The 21,250-nt window shown below is 36.9% G+C and overlaps 1 protein-coding gene across 3 annotated transcripts; it reads right to left on the bottom strand.

The window, feature by feature from the left end:
• Window positions 1–1,543: 1,543 nt before the first annotated feature.
• LOC149834771 (protein FATTY ACID EXPORT 5-like) lies at window positions 1,544–18,506 on the bottom strand. 3 transcript variants are annotated; one of them, XM_090011546.1, is made up of 5 exons: window positions 18,105–18,502; window positions 6,283–6,370; window positions 5,899–5,967; window positions 2,163–2,282; window positions 1,544–2,022 (listed from the first exon to the last, which is right to left on the bottom strand). In XM_090011546.1, the coding sequence occupies exons 1-5, from the start codon at window positions 18,301–18,303 to the stop codon at window positions 2,019–2,021; spliced, it is 480 nt and encodes a 159-aa protein (XP_089867672.1). In that variant the 5' UTR covers window positions 18,304–18,502; the 3' UTR covers window positions 1,544–2,018. The 3 variants fall into 3 exon arrangements, with proteins under 3 accessions (XP_089867672.1, XP_089867671.1, XP_089867673.1); XM_090011545.1 differs by lacking the exon at window positions 1,544–2,022 and having other exon boundaries at window positions 2,027–2,282; XM_090011547.1 differs by lacking the exons at window positions 1,544–2,022; window positions 2,163–2,282 and having other exon boundaries at window positions 5,621–5,967; window positions 18,105–18,506.
• Window positions 18,507–21,250: the final 2,744 nt, after the last annotated feature.

Raw genomic sequence — 21,250 nt, 5'->3', positions numbered from 1 at the left:
TAATTCTTTATATATTAATTATTGTTTGTGTTAACCGATTAGAATAGAATAGATTCTTTTATTCTTTTTACAAGTTGATCCACGAAACCAGGAGGAGGGTGGGTTGAGGTGATCATATATATTCAAAGCTTCTTGGAGCGTGCTAGAGTCCTGAGCATAGTTTAGAATTGTTAATTTTATTGTTTTTGCTTTTATTTCAATTTAACATTGTAATTCAGAATAATATAAGTTATTTTCTTTTTCGAGATATTAATAAAGTAAGTTCTTGTGAATTATGTTGCCTTAGTCTCATTCTCTAAGAAGATGATCTAACTTTCTACTCTACAACGAGTGCAAGAACTTATTTTAAAATTATCATTTGGTGCACAGTTTTTTATTTTAAAATTATTGTTTTCAAAATCGCATCAATGAGCAATTACGTAATGAAAAGTTTAATGTTTGTGAACAATTTTAATGGCTAATAACAAACTCAAATGATTGAGAATTTACTTTGGGCAAAAGGTTTAATGATCTTGAGTACTGTCACGAGTTTTTGAAAGATTATGTAATCAAGAATAACTATAAAAAAAAAATTTAAAGAGCTGCAATAACAGTCATTCTCGTATGCACGAGAAAAAATAAATATATGACAATTGGTTGCCTCTAAAAGATCTATTGCACAAAAGTACGTGCAGTAGACTTATTTCAAGTGAAGAAGTATGAAAGTGAGCATACATGTGGTGGATCACTGGGCAACCTTATAGTGTACAAAGTGTCTTCCAAGTGGATTTTAGATGTTATTTACAAACACATGCACGATAACAATAAGATAACTTCAAGAGAAATCATAAATGATATTAGTCGTGAGGAAGGTGGGAAAGTTACTTACAAACAAGCATGGTGCGGATAGGAACACACAAACGTTGTATTATATGGTTCATTTAAAGAGTCCTTCAAGATGCTTTTCGGCTCTTTGAATCATCTGATGAAGGCTAACTGAGGATCACTAGGGTATATTAAGACCGATCGAAAAGATCGAGTTCAGTATCTATTTTTATCCTTCCGACCAAGCATCGATGGATTTTTTAAAGGATGTCTGCTAGTTCTTATGGTAGATGGCACGTTCCTAAAAGGAAGATACTCAGGTATATTATTGTCGGCTCATACTATTGATTGTTGTGGTGAGATGTATCTAATAGCATTTGCAGTTGTTGATAAGGAGTCCAATGATTTATGGGCATGGTTTTTAGAATGTTTAAAACATGAATTCATAGACTTCAACGAGTTTAGAGAGAGGGTATTGATAGTTATCTCATATAGGCATTCAGGTTTAAAGTATGTTGTCCCCCACACATGGCCTACATATAGTTGGATTTTGCATGAAAGATTTGACAAAGAACTTTTCGAAGAAATTTGGTTCACTACTCAGTGCACTTTGGTAGAGTGTAGCTTGAGCAATCAGGAAAGAACAATGCAATTGTTTTTTTTTTGACAAAATTAAAGAACAAAGTATAGACGCATACAATTATATTATCATTGACGTGGATCCAAAACATTGGGCCAACTGTCACTTTCCAATGAAAGATATGATTGTTTAACATCTAATATAACAGAGAGCTTCAATTCATAGTTTCTCGTCATACGTGACAAGCCTTTAATTTCACTTATTGAAAAACTTTGTCTCATGCTAATGAAACATTTTGAGAAAATAATAATTGCAGAGCAGCATATGAAAGGCATTATGGTGCCAAGCTAAATGAACTAAAGAAAAATGTACAATAAATATGTATGCAAGTAGTGCATTGCCTTCAACAATAATACGAAGCATGCGACCGATCTTATGGTTACAGTGTTGATCTTAAGAGATGCTTGTGCTCTTGTGAAGAGTGACAGGTTAGCGGGATTTCTTGTGAACATGTGATCGTATGCAGTTTGTATCAGGGTAAGCTACTAGAAGATTATTGCAACAAGTTCTTCATAGTTGAATCATATCGACAAGTTCTACTCTTCTTCCAACGCGCCTTCATACGGGCACCAGTTTACCTACATTTTCTTTATGGTTTAGGCCTACAAACATGCATTTATTAAAAAAAAATATGAAATATCAAGAACAATACTTATGTTTGCCCTAGTCAACCTGAGAAGTGATGCAATGCATTTGCATGTGATATGCGAGGACCTACCAATCTTCGATCATGTCCTTCTTCGCTAGATGACCGACTCTATATTGCGTCATATGAAAATTCATGGGCAACGTCATACATTTGGGGTCTTTCAATGGATATGTGCTCCCATGTCCAAACCTGCATGGCAATGAATAAGAAGGATTAAAATATAGTATATATCAAAACACATCATATAAGTATAATGTATGAGTATAAATATTTCTAATAGCACCAACATCCCAACAAGGTTTTTCCTTTCACTCTTCGTGCTACTCAAACTTGCATACAAGTGTGCAAGTGAGCTTGCTCCTCATGCGTATTGATCAACGTGATCCAGCTCCACCAACAGTTTGATGTATGATGCATGGATTGTCTTCCCATCAGTGTCAATGAATAAGCATGAGCCGAAAAAGTATAGCATAAATGCTCTTACCGACATGTTCACCCTACTACTACCGCCCTTCCCTCCAACAGTAGTTTTTTGCTCATCATCTTCTTCTTAGTGTGGTCATAATAGTTCATTAGCCATGAAAACATGATCATTTTGCATTTGAATGCATCATCATTTACTTGCAAATAAATAGCACACAAGTGCTTGAAGTCTCTCTAATGTTGTCTACTCGTTGGCTTCCTATGGTACTTCAATTCAGTGATTCGTGTCATTTTCTCCAACGTGATGATCATCCCAACATCTTTGAATATGTTGATTGTTGGATTCCAAAACTACACAACAACCTCTAAGAAGGATGAGTGATGTTCCATGGTATGATCTCCAAGAATTTGCGAAAATGCATTTGATCCAATAACTCCTTCGCTTCCTCTAATACTTTTAAAAACCATTAGTGTGTTTGGTTTCAGTAGAATTAGTGCATGCAGGATGTTGGCTCTTTTAAATCAATTACCTGATGATCCTTTAATTAAAATTAATATTACTGAAATCAACGATTGAATGTAGTGTATATATATATATATATATATATATATATATATATATATAAAATCGATAATTGAATATAAAATTGAAACTGATTATTACAAAATAACAAATAAATAAAATACATGTCCATGAGCACCAAGACCTTCTTTCCCACTGCGACCTCTTGGTCAAAACATGAACTTTCTCCTCCGCATGGGGAGCAGCGTGAGACACTTAAATAAGGTTCACATTAAATCCATCCACATGACCCTCACTTACATCCACTTCTTGAGGAGGGTCCACATTAACCTCAACCCCTTGTCAGGTACCTTCTCTGCCCTCTCACCATTGTACCTATAGGTGGGCGCATCTTCAGCTTTATTTAGGGCATTGAGGTTAGCAACAACCTCAGTGCAAGCCAATGGGTCACTTTCTCCCTCCTTAGATACTTCCGAGATAAGAGACAATAATATGCCCACAAACTGCTCAACTTTTTCTGCACATGTTGCCTTAGATGCAAGCCATTTTAAAATTTGTAATTGTTCTTTATACGACAATGAAGGTTTTTTTTGCAGCTGATTATTTGAGCGCGACAAAGGTGATTGGTTATCGAAAGTGTATTTTTTGTGAAAAATGTTAGACCCCTACATTTTTTGCTTTGAATGTGGCTCCCTCTCTACCCACTTCTGCACACTAAGTCGTGCTTGCAATAAAATGACCGACTTTATAGTTATTCATTGGCTTTTGTTGTCATGCTACAACACTAGAAGATGATATGGATGCGGACCCCTTTGGCACAGTCTTCTTATTGGCCATATTGTATTAATAAACATATTCAAAAAAATTTACAATACAGGAAATATTGTAAAAGCAAACAAACTATTTGCAATGATGAATAATCAAACAAGACACCATTGATGGTAATATTGAAAAAGCATTTAAAAAAAACAAAAGGAAATATTTATTGATTTAATTATTAAATTAACAAAAGAGAACACTCTTTGATTCAGCCGTTAAACAAAAGAGAACATTGCGCTTCCCAAAAAAATACATCGTCGATGGTTCAATAGTGATAAAGTGTCACCTATGAACAGTTGCTGAAAATAGTTGTTGAAAATAGTTATTGAAAATATTTGCCAAAAATAGTTATCGAAAGAGATGCAATTTGAGGATCACTAATTGGGGACAAAAAAAATCTTTAGATTATGTGAAAATAAGCGAAACCACAACAAGTTTATATATAATTCAATAAATCCATAAAAAATAAACAATATCACATATTTTTCATAAATTTGTAAATACTTAAGTATGATATTTGCAACGTAAGAAGATTCACAAATGTGTTTATGAAAGATTGTGAAGTATATATAAATAAATACGATATTTGCAAATTTGTAGTTTCTTACATTTTTTCCATATATTTATTTTAATTCATGAAATATATGAAAAATATATGATATTTGTGATTGAAGTTTCACAAATATATTTATGCAAAATATTGAAGTATACGTGAAAAGGTAAGATATTTGTGATTTTGGTGGTTTCAATTTTATTGAAAATTCACAAATAAATTTATGTGAGTTCATAAGGTCTACATAAAAAAAAAAGATGTGATTTTAGATTTAAGCGTACGATTGCACTAACCGGCAGTACAATTCTATCGCAATAAAGCATCAATTAGCAATTGCAAAGGATAAAAAAAGTCCTAACGATGTTAGATATTTGCGAGTTTGGACATTGAAAGAAATATAAAAAATTATAAGCTTTTTAGAAAATCATGTTGAATTATTCCTACGATACGGTCATTTTTCGTATATTATTTTGGACTTCCTCAAGTCTGCATATATTTTATGTGAACTTCCTCATCCTTACCATAGTTCGTATGTTTAGGAGAAACAATGTATCTTTCACAAGATATTTCTCCTCAACCGCTCTTCAAATCAAGGTGTTCTTGGTGGCATGGAAAGCTAACATCCTGATCTCTTTTTACTTTTTTCTATTTTTCGGAGGTGGCCAAAAATTAGTATAGAACAGATGAAAAAAGAACAGCCAGAAAATAACACTTAGCTTCTAGAGAAAGCACAATTTCATAACTGACCTGTCTGAAATATTGGTTGTATAGCTTAGAAGGATAAGTTAATTCGGTTTGATATATTATTCTAAAGCAGGAAGTTTGTAAGAACCTTTTGTTTTAGATATAATCATGGCTAAGAAGCAAATTATGAAAGAGGAAATACAACTAAAAGGATACAAAAAGATAACCATTGAAGGCATTATATGCAAATCTAGACCAAACTTCTGCCCTTCAAATAAAACAAATAGTAATGTTGAAGGCATTGAGTTAATGCCTACTATAACATGCGCAGGATCAATAGATTAGTAATTGATCAGGATTAATGGTCACTTTGGCAACCATCTTGACCGCTCTGTTGCAAGAAAAGGATGGGGTTGCCATGTGTAAAATATTCTCGTAGGGTATGCAGAAATGGCCTTACCGAGCAATTCCAGCCATGATTTCACCCACGTGTTGACTCGGTAGAAAAGGAGAACAATGCAGCCATGATTTCACCCGTGTGTTGACTCAGTAGAAAAGAAAAAACAATGCTGTGTTCAAATTCTACAATTACAAATGACAAGCAAACGGTGCCTTGTAGTGCATGAAATCTGCACATGTTAAGCCAGTCAACGGGAATTCTCCATTCAAAGAGTTACACATCTTTTAACACTCAACGAACGCTTCTTTTGTGAAGTTCATGCTTGTAAAGCAATCAAACAAGAAAATATAAGCAGTGGAATACAATGCCCATAGAGAAACAACAGATGGTACATCGAACTCACTCAGCTTTTGAGGGAATATGGTTGCCACCTCCCACAATCTTGTATAGAAAAAAGATCGTCATTAAAGCACTGCAGATCAGTTGGAAAATCAATCAACCTTTATTTTCAAATAAACTTAATACGTGAGAGGCACACAAAAAACAACAAAAGTACATAAAAATATCTTCTCAATGGATCTATTTCTACATTTCCATCCTGCCTATATCACAATCATGGAATTTTCATGTGTGATTGAAAGTGGATTGAGTGTATAAGAAACAAAATAGAAAGGTCAAGTATAATTAAGAGAATCATTGAAAACCAAACTATTATAAACTGCTAGAATTATACAATGGACTAAGATTACATTATATATAAAAAAAAATCAAATCTAGTTAAACTAACCTGATTGCAGCAACTAATCCAGCTGGCATTATCTTGGAAGTTTCAACATATCTCCTTCCCATTACAACTGCCAATGTCACTGAGCATACTGTACCAAAAGCAAGCATCAAAACATAAGCCAATTGTTGAAACATGAAAGGCACGGGGCTTTCCACTATTAATGTCTCAATGAACAAAACAATCATTAAAATCCAAATGCAACTGTAATTGATTTTTTGGTGCTTCATCTTTTCCTCAGTTTGTAGGTCTGGAACATAAGAGAACCCGTGTTGTATAGACATCTCAGGATCAATTATATCTAAAACTCAAAACATTCAAAATTTATCACCAAGCAAGAGGAATCTCAGGTGACAGCTATCACAACTCAAAGACCATCTTGAAGTACTACTTAGAGACACGTTAACCAAATAAATAATGAAAACAAGATTCTGATTTATGCATCATATCTAAAAGAAGGAACTGCATCTAAAAGCACCAACGGGGGCTCCACTTGTCTGTAGGAGTTAGTGTGTGTCACCTTGTGTTAGGACGTTGCAAGTTTGAATCCCAATGGTATGGGTCTGCCTAACCCCAGCTTGTCTATCAAAATAGAAAAAAAAGGAACTGCATCTAAGCGGGGAAAGAAGGAAGCCCTACTGTGCCACGAACAAACTATAAGCTTTTTGCAACCAATCTCCAGGCCAACCTCTCTTGCAGTTTCTGAATGAAGCACACATGCATGAGCGTGTGCACACACATGTAATATACATGGAAGTTCCCTCTCCTTGTGAAAATTGGACACTTTAAGCATGTATGTGTTTTACAATAAAGGTAATGGTTTAAACATTGGTAGATTAGTGCACAATTACATTTAGGTAGAGTTTGGATGTATTTATAAATGGCCAATTTTTATTTATACCATATTTATTTTAAATAAATTATGTAGTGTTTGGTTGTTTCATTTTATTTATTTGTTTAGAAATTTCATTAAAATTAAACAGAAACAGGCTCTTGTAATAAAAATATAAAAAAAAAGAGGCAATCTACAATTTCTATTTCTTTCTTACAATTGATTGGACCCACTCTCCCCATTCTCTCCGTTTGCCATGTTAGCCTACCGCTGTTGCCTCATCAGTGCCCGATGTACACCACCTCCACTGCCCTCATCACTCACATCTGCCACGACTGGCACCCCACCCACTGGCCCCATGTCCACCACCACAGCTTCCCTAAATTCCACAATAACAATCAACAGTTGGGAGTCAACTGATGGCCGAGTGCCTTGGGCAGACCTCAACTGCTCTCCCCTCTTTGTCATAGCATGTCCCTTTGATCCCATCTCCTCCATCTTTGTCTCTCTCAAACCAAATTCATACGTGTTCTGCCTCCATCACCAACGAGAACCTACTAATTTCCTTCTCTGCAAACCCATTGCCCTCTTGCTCAAGTACTGTCTTTTCCCAAGTCTTCTCCTGGTAATGTTTTCTTCAGAGCAACAGAGGCAAAGAGGGAGCAAAAAATAGGAATGCACTCGAGCAAGACAAAATTGCTTATATTTTATTTTTAAATATATTTATATAAAATGCACTCGAGAAAAACAAAATTGTCTATTTATTTTAAAATATATTTGTACCGATCATCTCTATTTATTTTTATAAATAATAAATATAAATGAAAACTAAAGAGGGCCTTAGACATTTTTCACTTGGCAAAGAGACACTAAGAAAGGGTTTTTTTTTGTACATACACTAGGAGTTATAATTACATTGAATGGTGCAACCGACTACTTGGGGTCGGTTCCCAAACGTGCCTAAATAGCTAATTTGGAATGAGTAAGTGATTTGTTTCTAAATGAGAAATAAATTTGAAAACTAATATTTTTAGAATTTTTAGAAGATACGAAACTACCTACACTACGCTACACTCAATTAAGGACTATGACCAAACGCATATATATATGGGAAACAAAAGCAACCTGCACACAAACACTCCAAATACGTATCTCCGACTTCCACCGAACACCATGAATCAAAATCAAATGCACTTCAATATTCAAACTAGATAAATTGATTTATCACAAATGAATCTTAAGGCATTAGCACAGCCAACTAAATCGACAAACAAGGAGTAAAAAATCAGTTAACAAGCGCAGCTTGTCAGGTTCTGTCAACGCTTGGAAGGTACACTGCAGCATACAGAAATCTTTAGACCAGTCTGTGGCAGTCACAGCCGATGCCGAACAGGGACTGGTTACGTCAGTCAAACAGGGTTCTCAAAGACCCAGGTTTCATTCTCATCTGAACATCAGAATCTCAAACAGCAATCATGATTCTGAAAATTCAAATAACGGCAAACACTTCGATCGAACTGATCTCAGATTACGCATGCCAAATACATCCACTCAAGCAGGAACAAATGACTTAAGGAGTGTCAACAATCTTAATTTGTTTTTTATACGGTAGCTCACAACAGCGAAGAAGCTCAACAAGTTCAGTCACTTCAAACAAAGTCTAATGACAGCAAATCTGTAACAGCATGAATATGACGAACAATAACAGAGTACGAACAGGGTTTCTAAAAATGTGGTTCAAGACAGAATATCAATATCAAAGACAGGAAATCAGCCAAACGACGGAAATGGTAACAGAAGCGAACAACGCCCTTCATGACCCTCGATTCAGCATCAGCACAAGGTTCAGACCACACTGGTTCGAACTTCACTTTTACAGTTAGTTTTGGTTCATCGACCAAAACATGCATAGCAACACCTTCTCACGACTTCTCCAAGGTCTCACACACGGTCCAAACACTTTTCAACGAGCCTAGGTTTAGTCCACCAGTTGTCTCTCACACTCACACACAAGCTCTCACACTCAAACTTCACGCACAAGCTTTTCTCTCTCACCCACAACCCTCATATGTTCAGTCACAAGCACCAGTTTCACAAGCTTTCACGCACCAGCCTCCAATGAAGCTCATGTTTTTCCTTTCATCACCCTCACGGTGGTTTCCCTTCATTCTTTTTTCAGAATTCTTTTTTTCAGATTCAAAGATAGACAAAATCCCCTTACACAGTCTTCTGAAGCTCTTTTAAAGAGGAAAGAAAGTAGCTTTGGCCCTCATTGGTCTCTTGGGAGGCCACCTTCCTTAAGGCCAATGAGAGGCCTCATTTTGAAAATTCTTATTTTACTCTCCTCTTGGCTAGCCAATGAGAGCTCTACTTGGGCGGCACTTCTAAAGTATCAATGGGTTTTGGAGATGAGGTGGCTGGCCCATGGTTGGTCACTTAAGTGGCCACCTCACTCAAGACCCATTCACAAGAGTCCACATGGCATGTGGAGATCATGCTCTCAAATGGATCCAGATCTGGATCTAAAAATTAAAATTTGACCCCAAGGACTCACTACACCCTCTACTATCATAAAGAGATCCTAATGGGCACTAGAACTATCTAGATCCGTAGAATATGGCTCCTACCAAAAATAAAATAAAATAAAAAATAAAAATTACAACTTAAAAATTCAAATACAACATAATTTTGAAACTAAATAACAAAAATATTTTCTAAGATATGTGATAAAAATTCTCAAAAAAATCAAAAATATGAAATGATGGTTTTGCCCCTAGACCCCACTTGGACCCAAATTGAGTGTTTTTGGCTTGGGGTCGCAGGCACGGCAATCCGGATCGGGTCTTGCTCCTCGCGTACATCAGGATTGGTCCAGATGTGCCACATCGAAGTCCCTTAACCATCCTAGCACTCTCCTTCATTGAGACACTAAGGCCCATCTGTTGTGCATGATCTATGGGACACAACATAATTTCAGAGGATTCTTGTGAATGTCTAAGCCTGACTGGTCTGAACCAATAGATGCAAAAAGTCAAAAAAAAGCATGGCATTCACATGTAGGCATTATCCAAACAGTATTTATCCATAAAAGTATATAGCTAAAGACTGCAAGTAGAAGGGAATAGGAAAAAATGAAAGCAATAATCAAAAGAGAAGTCGATGAATGCACATGATAGTAACCCGAAGACCAATCCTGCTTCAATTAGACCATCTATCAAAAAATAGTTGGAACTTACTCCTAAAGAAACATATTTCTTTTTTTAATGGAATGTTAGGCCTAAATGAGCATATATTAAGCAATTATGATCCTAAAAGAAATTATGCAGGTAAATATGACGATTAAAAATGTTAAAAGTATTAACTCTTATGACAGGACATTGGATAAGCATTTTGTTGATCTCTAGATAAACTACCTTATGATGCTCCATCAGGCAGTGCAATCCAATACACAATATTCTGATGGAAGGACAAGGGTCAAAGTCTGATTTTTAAGCAAAGATGGGATTGTGTGGAGGCTTGAAGGAGACAGGTTTGACATCAATGAAGAGCTCAGTTAAGAGAGCAATAGGTAATGGGCACTTGGTGGCTTGATACAGACAAGATTTCAAGGTTCCATCTTGGGTGAAGGTGATCATAGTGTGAGTGTGTTGAGGCTGAGGAGGGGGAGGGGGAGGAAGAGGAGTGACAAGTGAGGAGATTGGAGTTGGGAACAGTGGAGGGCCTAAATCAACAATGAGATTAATACCTGACGAAGGTGAGGATGACTCGGGTTCACTGGTTGAGGATGAAGAGGATAATGAAGAAGAAGATTCGAGTAACTAAGGTTGAGAGGATGAAATTGTAAAACCTGTAAATTTTTAAGAATAAATAAATGAAAGAATTGCTTTATTTCGAGTTGAAAATATTTTTTATCTTTTATTGTGTATTGTGTGTGTTTTATAAGCTTAATTTTATCTTTCTGACAAAGGATAAAATGGTCATTTCAATACAACAACAACAACAACTATGCCTTCATCCCAAAACAATTGGGGTCGGCGATATGAACCAACAAAGAAAATTATTCTGGGTCTTCCACATGAATCCTTCTCCTCCAATCATTTTTATCCAATGCCGTGTCCTCGGTGAGGTTCAAAGCATTCATATCCTTTCCTATCATCTCCATCCAAGTCTTCCTAGGCCTACCCCGACCTCTTTTAACTAATATATTTTCCCATTTCTCCATCCTTCTAACTGGAGCATCATTAGGCCTTCGACGAATATGTCCAAACCACCGTAAACAATTCTCTCATCTTATTTTCAATGGATGCAACACCTACCTTCTTACGTATCTCGTCGTTCTGAATCTTATCTTTTATTTGTATTTCCACACATCCATCTAAGCATACGCATCTCAGCTACACTCGTTTCAATAATTTATATAAATAAAATACTATTAAAATATTCAATTTAATCGTTTTAATAAATCACAAACTCATTTAAGCGTTTTGGAGGTGCTTCGAGCGTAACTGGACATATTTTGATGGTTCTAAGAATAATTTCGCAAAAAGAGTATTTTATTCATAAAAGTTAGTATAAAAAATATTGTAATTTAATAGAATATTAACTTTTAAATCAAAAATTTGTTTAAAATAGGATTATTAACCTTCAATTAAATTAAATCTTTTATTATCGCATGTATACAAGACCCATTTCATCATGAAATGTCATAGTTAAAAATTTTAATGGTTTTGTTTTCACGTTTTCTATATATATATATATATATATATTGGCCTTTTTCTCTCGTTCATTGGGTCAAGCCCGAATCGGACCCAAACTAAGTCTGAACCGGACCCGATAACACACTCGTAATAGAAACCTTAGCGAGAAGCCTATTCTTGCATGTTTTATTCCCCCCCCCCTCCTTCTCCTTGTTCTTCTCCTTCCCTCCATCCTCGTTCGGAAGTCGTCCAAAGCCAAGTGTTGTCGTCGTGAGCCCCATCTCCTCCGCCTGATCAACCTCTTGGTTGAGAGCTCCTCGCTCGTCTATAGACCATGGGAGCAGCCCCGTCGTCGACCCACGCCCTCTTCCTCACCTTCTCTTTCTTCTTCCCATCTCATTTCTCTATTTTTCGTCGGGTTTCCCCTTTTCCGTTCGAGCGTCAACTAGATACGTCGACGCCACCACTGTTGTCGTTGCTGGAACCTGAGACAGCGCCACACCACTCTGGTGATCCCTTCCCTTCTGAAACACTCTTACCGTCGACGCCATCTCCCCTTCTTCCTCTTTTCTTCCCCTCCTTCTTTACCCTGTCGTCTGAACGTCGCGGGAGACGCCGACGCCAGCCGTTGCTGGGATCTACATTGTGGACACACCTTTCCGGCGACCCCTTCTTTGTCGAAATCCTCTACTGCCGACTCTGGAGGCTGGGTGAGTCCTTTATTCGTTGTTTATTTCTTATTCCCTTATGTTTCTTCTTATTTCTACCTGAATCGTTGTCGTAGAAGACATGTGAGTGTGGTCCGTTGGAGGAAAGATCACTTCTTTTTTTCAACCCCTCCATCAGAGGTAAACCGCGTGGTTTGCTTCTTCTCTCCCATCTTTCCATAGCTTATTATTTAGATTAGTTTTTATTTATTTCGTAGAATACATGATAAATATTTCATCGTTGCATATAGCACTGTTTAATCTTGCATATAGTTTAGATTGCTTGTTCTTATCTATTGCAATAGTTTAATATTTTTTCTCTTGATTTTTGTTTTGTTGCATCTAGAGAGTAGTATAAATTTATTTCAGCATCAAATAGACAAGTTTCAGTTGTAGTGCACGTTGTTCGCTCCTGCTTAAAAACCGAATGTGATATGTTTGTATAGGCAGGTCTGGTCAGTCTTTTGATTAAGGTCAAACCAGTTGATCGAATCTCATTCACATCAAGACAAGATTATGTTATTTAATGTGACTTTATGAATCATGTAGATCAGCATGCTCTTGTTAGACCACGCATTCTGATATCCACATCTATGGGCGTGATCAGGATCTGAAGTCTTGATTTCATACGTGAATCTGTGTTTTATAATCTGCATAAATCAAAGTAAATATATTACACGAGCCCTGGTATATGTTGGTGCTACAAAGTTCCATCGTGATTTAGGGATCACGTTTGTCGTGTGACTCGGTCAACTGGTATTGTCAGTAGAGCTTTTGTATGCCAGACTGAACACGTGTATGTGCGCAAGTCACAATCACGTCATTGAGTAAAGCATAAGACACAACATGAGTGATTCTGGTTGTGTGCGTGAGCCAAGTAGTTTATTGTTGCACCTATGTTGCTTTAGAAATAGAGTTTAGTATAGCTCACGTCCAGGTCATGTTATTTCATTCATTAGTTAGTATAACAATTCAGCAAGTAGATTTTTTGTTATTTAATGTTTTTGTTTCTTTAGACTGATTTGAATATTTTGTAATATCGCGTATTTTCGCACTTAGTCATTTTATGATTTTGTTGAAAATTTGGCTAAGTATAGAAGAAAAATCATTAGATCCTCGATTTTTGACGGATACTTTTGAGTCTGGGCATGTTCCAGACCTCATCAACTAGGTCTAAACGAGCCATTTCAAATGTAAAAAATAATTTTATTTTTTACCTTTAAATTTAGGCAAAATTCGAACGAAATTCAAGTCAAATCATTTGACGTTTTTACCATCAAATCCATATTTATTTTCGATTCACGGTTAAGGTACAGGTTTCCTCTCTTGAATCGAGTGAGCTATTGAATAGAGATGAGATTTTCATGCAATGTTTTGATGAAAATCTATATAAAATGAGAAAATAAATATGGATGTTTACCCTAAAAATACATGGATGAGGATTCATAGATCCTCTTCCATAGGTGTGTTGATGATTCTTTTCACCTTTTCTCAAATAAAACTCGGTACATGTCTATTCTTGTGCTAAAATAGAATTTATTTCACGATAAAATGGCCTATGGAGGGCTTGATCTATGCTAGACTTGATTTTCATTGAATGAGCCGTTGGATGTAGGTTATTTTGTGAGAGAAAAAATTTGTTTATGCTGTCGGGCCCTGGCAGCACATACACAGGCCAGGTCGGGCCTGTGCATGATCTATCAGGCCCAGCTGAGTGAGCTCAGTTGGGCTGGCTTGGCTAGCCTGGGCTAGCAGAGCCTATCAGGCCCAGCCTTCTGGCTGGGTTGGCACGGATCGGGCAGCCTCCTGCCAGGCCCAGCTGGGTTTGACCAGACCAGACCCAGTCGACCCTGGTCGGCTGGGCCTGATCTGAACCACAGCCGATGTTGAGGCATTAAAGAAAAAAAAATCTGAAACAAATCTTTTTTTTTAAAGCAGGATTTTTGTTTGTAGCAGGCGGGTACATTTGAAAGCATGTTGACATCATGCACATGTTAAATTGACATATATCAATGTGCATTTGAAAGCATGTTGACATCATTGCATATATATGATTTTTGCATATGATGCATCGATGATCAAATAATAGATCACGATCTATGTCACAAGGGTGTGGGTGCGGGTGCGGGTGCGGGTGTGGGGATTCAGCACTTCCAAAAAACCCGGGTGCGGAGGTGCGGCAGGGGCAAAAATATAAAATATATATATATAAGGGGGTCCGGGGGTTCCCCCGACGCGGGTTTTTTCAAATTTCATTTTATATACAGTTGCACGATAGCACACCCATCTCGTCAGGAGAACAGTGAATACTAATAGCCAGCAAGGCTACCACCATCATTATCATTTATTATGGAGAGAGAAAATCCTTTACGAAAAAGAAGGATCATGATTGAAAAGGCAGGAGCAGCAGCAGCTGTCAGCAAAATTTTTTTTTTAAAATTCCGCAGCCCATTTCATAGGGCAAATTTTAAAAAAAAAAATCCAAAAAAAAAAATGGATCTAAATGATCCTGGGTGCGGTCAACACACCCAGGATCGGGTTGACCGCACCTGCGTCGAGTCGCGTCGACGCGGGTGCGGCACTCTGCTAGCCGAATCACTGTGACATAAATCACGATGGGTTGTGTGAGCCCTCAGCTTGGATTGCTCCTTCTTTACTTGTTTCTAATACATCGCAAAAGTTACATTAATATTGTTTCACTATGTTGTATTGTTTTATGTTTTTTCGTGGGTTGTGATCCCGTGATGAGTCTCGCATTTGAATATGTGTACTTGTGTTACTAATTTGGCATATTGAATTACAAATTAATGAAACGGTTATTAATAAAAAGATAAAGAAATATCACAGTGTAATATACGTTCTGAGATATCTCATGGTTAAAATGAGACTCTTAGAGTTGCGGTTTTGGAGAACTGTGAGAATACAAAAACTCTGTGTACATTGTTGTTACTTCTGAACCCGATATTGAGGTTATTTCTTCTGGCTACGGATTTAGAGAGAATCTGTCACTTTACTTGGGGGTGGTATTTAGACACAGTTGTTGTTTTGGTATACCAAGAAAGTTGCACTTATGGATGTGGAGGTCTCTGGTATCCCAACATTAGATGTGAAGATCTAATGTTCCGAAGGTTGTTTCGGTCGAGGATTAAGTTTGAAACTCAATAATAAAATACAATTTTCGTGCTAAATTACCCTGGAAACCCTACTTGACCTTGAAAATTCTTACCTGTTTGGTGTATCCGCGGGCAACAGTAATAAAAAGATAAACTTAAATGTGTGCATCCTAATAGGGATATGCATATAATAAGTGGACTTGATAAAGATAATAATTTATTCATGCATATGCACTGATATCATGTATTTTTCTGTTATGTATTAGTTCATGCATATTTACTTATTTTCTTACTTATGATGCATAATTGATATTATGATATTGCATCCTATTGCATGCTGAATATCTTTACTGCTTAAATGAAATTATGAAAATTGTTCTAGTAATGTCCCTCTAAATTATTGCACTAATCTTATCTTTATTCCTTATGTTTATTTGTTTCATTATAAGGATTTGTACACAGAATTCTTTGGATTTCTAACACCCCTTATTTTGTGTTTTTCGCAGCCTCAGATGCCCAGTGAGGAGACTTGCTCATGAGAGGAGCTACGAGGGAACTACATGACTGTTTGACAAACCCTTTGGACAACGTGTCTCTTTTCTTTTCATTTAATTTTTATGCACTATGATATTTTGCAATTGTCTCGTGACTCTATTATTTCTTAATTAATAAAGTTTGTTTGTTATGATTTGAAAGATGATTATAAGATCTTTTGTGGTTCTTTGATGTTCCTAGTTGTGTTGGAACTGTAAAGACCCTGGGTCTCTGAAAAGATTTATGCAATGGTTTTAAAAAAAATCCGTAATTTTTCTTGGGTATGAGTTGGGGTCGTTACATATTTAGTCATGCAGCCCACGTTTTCTTTTACTAGTTAGTTAAATCCATAATGCCAGCATTAATCATTTGCTAAAACCAGTATTAAATTAATTAGTTAGAGTAGAATTATTCAATACTTTATGCTATGTGTTTTAGTTGTTTCAATATTAGTTGGTTTCTTTCTTGTTTTAATATAGTAATTCCCATAATAAATAGTTGTTTGATGACAACTTGTTGCTCAAGAAGTGTTGAACAGCGGTAGGGGCAGGTAGTAATGGAAGAAGAGAGGAACTTGGTTCTAAACGGCTGCACGATTGTGATGAGGATGTTGAGTGCTCCATGCTGCCCCAGGCATGAGCTTTGATACCATAAACGAGCTTGACACACACACGAAATCACAAGAAAGAAGAGGAATAGAAGAGTAAAAGTCGATTTATCGTGGTTCAGATCAGTGTGATCTTATGTCCATGGAAAGCCTCACTAAAACACTCTCTTGGTGAGGACCCTCCTCCATTAATGAATATATACAAGAAGGATATGAATCCTTATGAGATACAAGTACCAAAAATAGAGGCCAAACAGTTTTGGCAACTACAACTTTTGAGATGAGGGAGTAGACTTAGGACTCCTCTCTTGAACCGACTTCGTCTCTTGAACCAACTCAGGACTCCTCTCTTGAACCAGTTTCTTCAATAACTTCTTTCTTCTTTGGTCTCTTAGCTTCTGGATCTTTCTCATTTTAGATGTTTTCTAGATTCTTCTTAACATTGGATTTTGGATCTGGAGCATACACTCTAACAACTATAGACAGTTTAATCTCAAAAAATTTAAAAAAACAATGACAGTGTGTATTAGATCTGCAATTTACAACATGGCATAATCAGACTTATTCAAGTATAGAGTCATCTATAGGTTAGAATCCTAGTAATAGGACTTCTGAGAAAGAATTATTATTTAATAAAAGAAAAGGAATAAAAATGACTTTGAAGAACTAGTGCAACGTATAGCATGCATCAATGGGCCCCCATGGCAAGCAATTGACAATTATCAGGAATATTGCTCATGCATCTACAAATGACTAATAAGTAATAAGTGAAACCACATGACAGGCTACAGAGATTAAGATCATTATACAATGCAACTACAACTGCATCCAGTCTCCAGGAACGCACTGAATATCATTCAGCTGGGCTAATGGTTATGTAAATTCCTGGCAAAGAAGGGGAAGGATCAATTTTTCCTCCATTTATGTAAGTCATAGTTTAAGGAAATTGACACTGAAACTCTAAACGTTACCATTAAAAAATTGGTATTCTTTGAAATAATCTAATACCAACACGCGAAAGGATCAAACAATCTACAGCATCAGCAACTGAAAAACTGAAAGCAGCTCAAGCCAGAGCAAGCCACACAAAAACCAGGTAAGGAGTTTATTCTGCATCAATGTTGCGAAAACCTATTTATATCTCTAACCTAAGAACCATATAGTCCCAAATCTCATACCAACATATAACGCTTAAAATTCCTATCCCAATTCAAACAAAATACGCTCGCTATCTGATGCAAGAAAGCGCGAGATGGGTTGCAAGCATGAACTTGAGCGCACATAGACAGAAAGAAGATGATAAGGGGGGAGGGCTTTTCATTTCATTAAAATTACCCGTCTCCAGGAAAAGGGCGAAGTAAGAATTCCTGCGCTTCTCAAAGGCTTTGAGGCTGATGAAACCAGCGACCAGCAGCAGCAATCCCACACCCACTCCCCCAGCCAACGACGCAGTGCTCCCCTTTCTAGCGTACCCGATCACACCCCCAACCATCACAACGAACCCGTAAGGGATCGTGAAGCAGAAGTCGTGCATCTTCTCACTTTTTCCCTGATTTCGAAAAGAAAAAAACAAGAAACAGACGAGACGAAATGAAGAAGAGAACCCACTTACTGCTTTCTGTCTCCTACCCAACAAGGTTGTTTGTGTGTGTGTGTGAGAGAGAGAGAGAGAGAGAGATCTGAGGAAGACTAGTAGGTAGGGTAGGAAGCCTCCCGCAGGCAGACGCAGAGCGTTCTCTACCAGGTCGGAGGGTTGACTTGGTCACATTTGTCATTCTGAGCTTTGATTGGAGCGCGTTCCGTCGAATCTTGGCCGCTCATCCCCCACCTCCCGTTGGTGTAAAGAGAGGCTCACCTAAAAAAATGAGTCAAGGTCTCACCAAATCGGCCGAGCTCTGATAAAAAAATCTTGCCGCTCTTTCGAACAATAAACTAAAACACTCGCACTCGTCCGACTCGGCCCAAGCGTCTTGCGTCACAGTTATTAAATGATTGGTGGGCCACAAGCTTGTGGTGCAAGGCAGGCGCGTTTCGTTTAACTGGTATAAATGATAGGGAGATCTTGGAACACCTATGCCTACTTTTTTTTTAATTTATAACCTGGTACCCAAGACATGCTTGCAATACCAACCGAAGCAGGTTATATGTTCTCCCCCCCATCTTCAGGGGTTCCAATGAGTACCACTCAGTGCCACAAATATCGCGAGATTGATGAAAATCTCGCAATAATACTGTGAGAAATTGCCTAAAAGTTTAAAACAACAATTTCTCGCAAGATTTACAAAATATCACGAAAAAACATAAATACCATGATTTAAATGCGATATTTATGTTTTAAATGGCTATTTATTGCAAAAAAATCATGTATTTTTATTTTAAAATAATTTTTATTATCTTATTATGAAAATATTTTTTTATATTTTTAAATTAATTATTTTATTATCGAGATTTTGCTGAAAAATGCAAGATTTATGGATTTTTTTCAATTTCTCACGAGTTTTTGAAAAATGAGAAATTGTCGATAAAAACATTTGTCACTATGGTACCATGTATGTAAACACGTGGGACTCGTATCCTCATGTGTATCGGCATCAGTTAGCATCGGAGTCTGGTGCGGTTACAAAGACTTAAGTACCCTTTCTCGTTATTCCTGCCATGAAACAATGATTCTATAAAATGATAAAAATGTCCTTCATCCAGAAAATGGAAGATGATCTTAATTCTTTAAAGTCCAAACGTTTTGTTTTCGCCCTGAGCAGTAAACTTCATCTGTAACAGGAGCTCCTCGTAATATTTTGCCCTAAACATTCTGGATCACTCTTTGACAACGCACCATTTGTTATAGCAGGAGCTCCTTTTGACGACGCACCCTTTGCCATCATCTACTATTGTTGGATCACCCTTTATCGTCGTCTGCTACCATCAGAGCACCCTTTGGTTTCATCTATTATCGTTGAAGCACCATTCGTCATCATTTGCTCGTGAGGAATAGTTGAACTATTAGATAAATCAACATTACGTCTATTGTTTATCATAATACCAGGGTGCAAGCGTCGCACTGAGTAGATAGATAATAGTGATTTGCAACAAAGATAATGGTGACAGCATCGAACTAAGTTGGCAAAGAGCAACGATTTACAACATAAATCAGATCAGAGAGTAACGATTTACAATAGAAATCAGATCGGAGAGTAACGATTTATAATATAAATCAAATATGAGAGTAGCGATTTACAATAGAAATCAGATTAGAGAGTAGCGATTTACAGTAAAAATCAGATCAGAGAGTAGCGATTTACAGTAGAAACCAGATCAGATAGTAGCGATTTACAACAGAGATCACATCAGAGAGTAACAATTTACAGTAGAAATCAGATCTTATCTCTATTGTAAATTGTTACTCTCTGATCTTATTTCTATTGTAAATCGCTACTCTCTGATCTGATTTCTACTGTAAATTGTTACTCTCTAATTTGATTTCTACTGTAAATCGCTACTCTCATATCTAATTTCTATTGTAAATCGTTGCTCTCTTATCTGATTTCTACTATAAATTGTTATTCTCTGATCTGATCTATGTTGTAAATCGTTGCTCTCTGTCTGCTCAGTTCGACGTTGTCACCATTGTCTGTGTTGTAAATCGTTATTCTTTGTCTACTCAGTTTGACGCTTGCACCCTGATATAATGATGAACAATAGACAGAATGTTGATTCCTCTGGTAGTTTAACTATTTCTCATGAGCAAACAACGATAAATGGTGCTCTGGTGGCAATGGACAACAGCAAAAGGTGCTCCAACAATAACAAAGGGTGTGTCGTCAAAGAGAGCTCATGTTACAGTAGATGATGTGTTGTCAAAGGGTGATCCAAAATGTTTAGGGCAAAATGTTATGAGGAGCTCTTGTTACAGAAGAGGGGTTTACTGCTTAAGGCGAAAATAGAATGTTTGGACTTTAAAGAGTTAAGATCATCCTCCCTTTTCTGGATGGAGGAAATGTTTTGTAACACAAGGCAGGAACGAGAAGGCGACAATGTATTATAACACAAGTTAAAAACTAAGGCAATGATAAGAGTCGCTGGAATGTGCAAAGCTATTTACGGGAGGACATTTTCGTCAAATAGATATCTATTTTATGGGAGGACATTTCTGTCAAATGCATATCTACCTTTTTTATATGTTATTTTATTATAAAATTGACATGGGTAACATTGGCATATGAATTATCATGGGTCCCAAGATATTCCTCTATACACACCAGAACACGCAAATTTGTCTTCAAGGAGAGAACACACAACACCCTCTCAATACCAACGATCGTAGACAGCATAAAACTCTGAAACTAGGACCTTTGCCTCGAAGCTTATGCTAAGCATTAGCTTACACAGAAAAATGACGTTCATGAGAATTGAACCTTGACAGTCCGTCTAGCAACCAAGGCCCCTTGGGCACCTAAGCCCACTCTAAACACAAGCCATTGTGT

The sequence above is a fragment of the Nuphar pumila genome, chromosome 6 (genome assembly GCF_984573655.1).
Source record: "Nuphar pumila chromosome 6, dmNupPumi1.hap1.1, whole genome shotgun sequence".
NCBI classification, from domain to species: domain Eukaryota; kingdom Viridiplantae; phylum Streptophyta; class Magnoliopsida; order Nymphaeales; family Nymphaeaceae; genus Nuphar; species Nuphar pumila.
The sequence above is the reverse complement of the archived record's forward strand: the minus strand, read 5'-3'. Positions and strand labels throughout refer to the sequence as shown.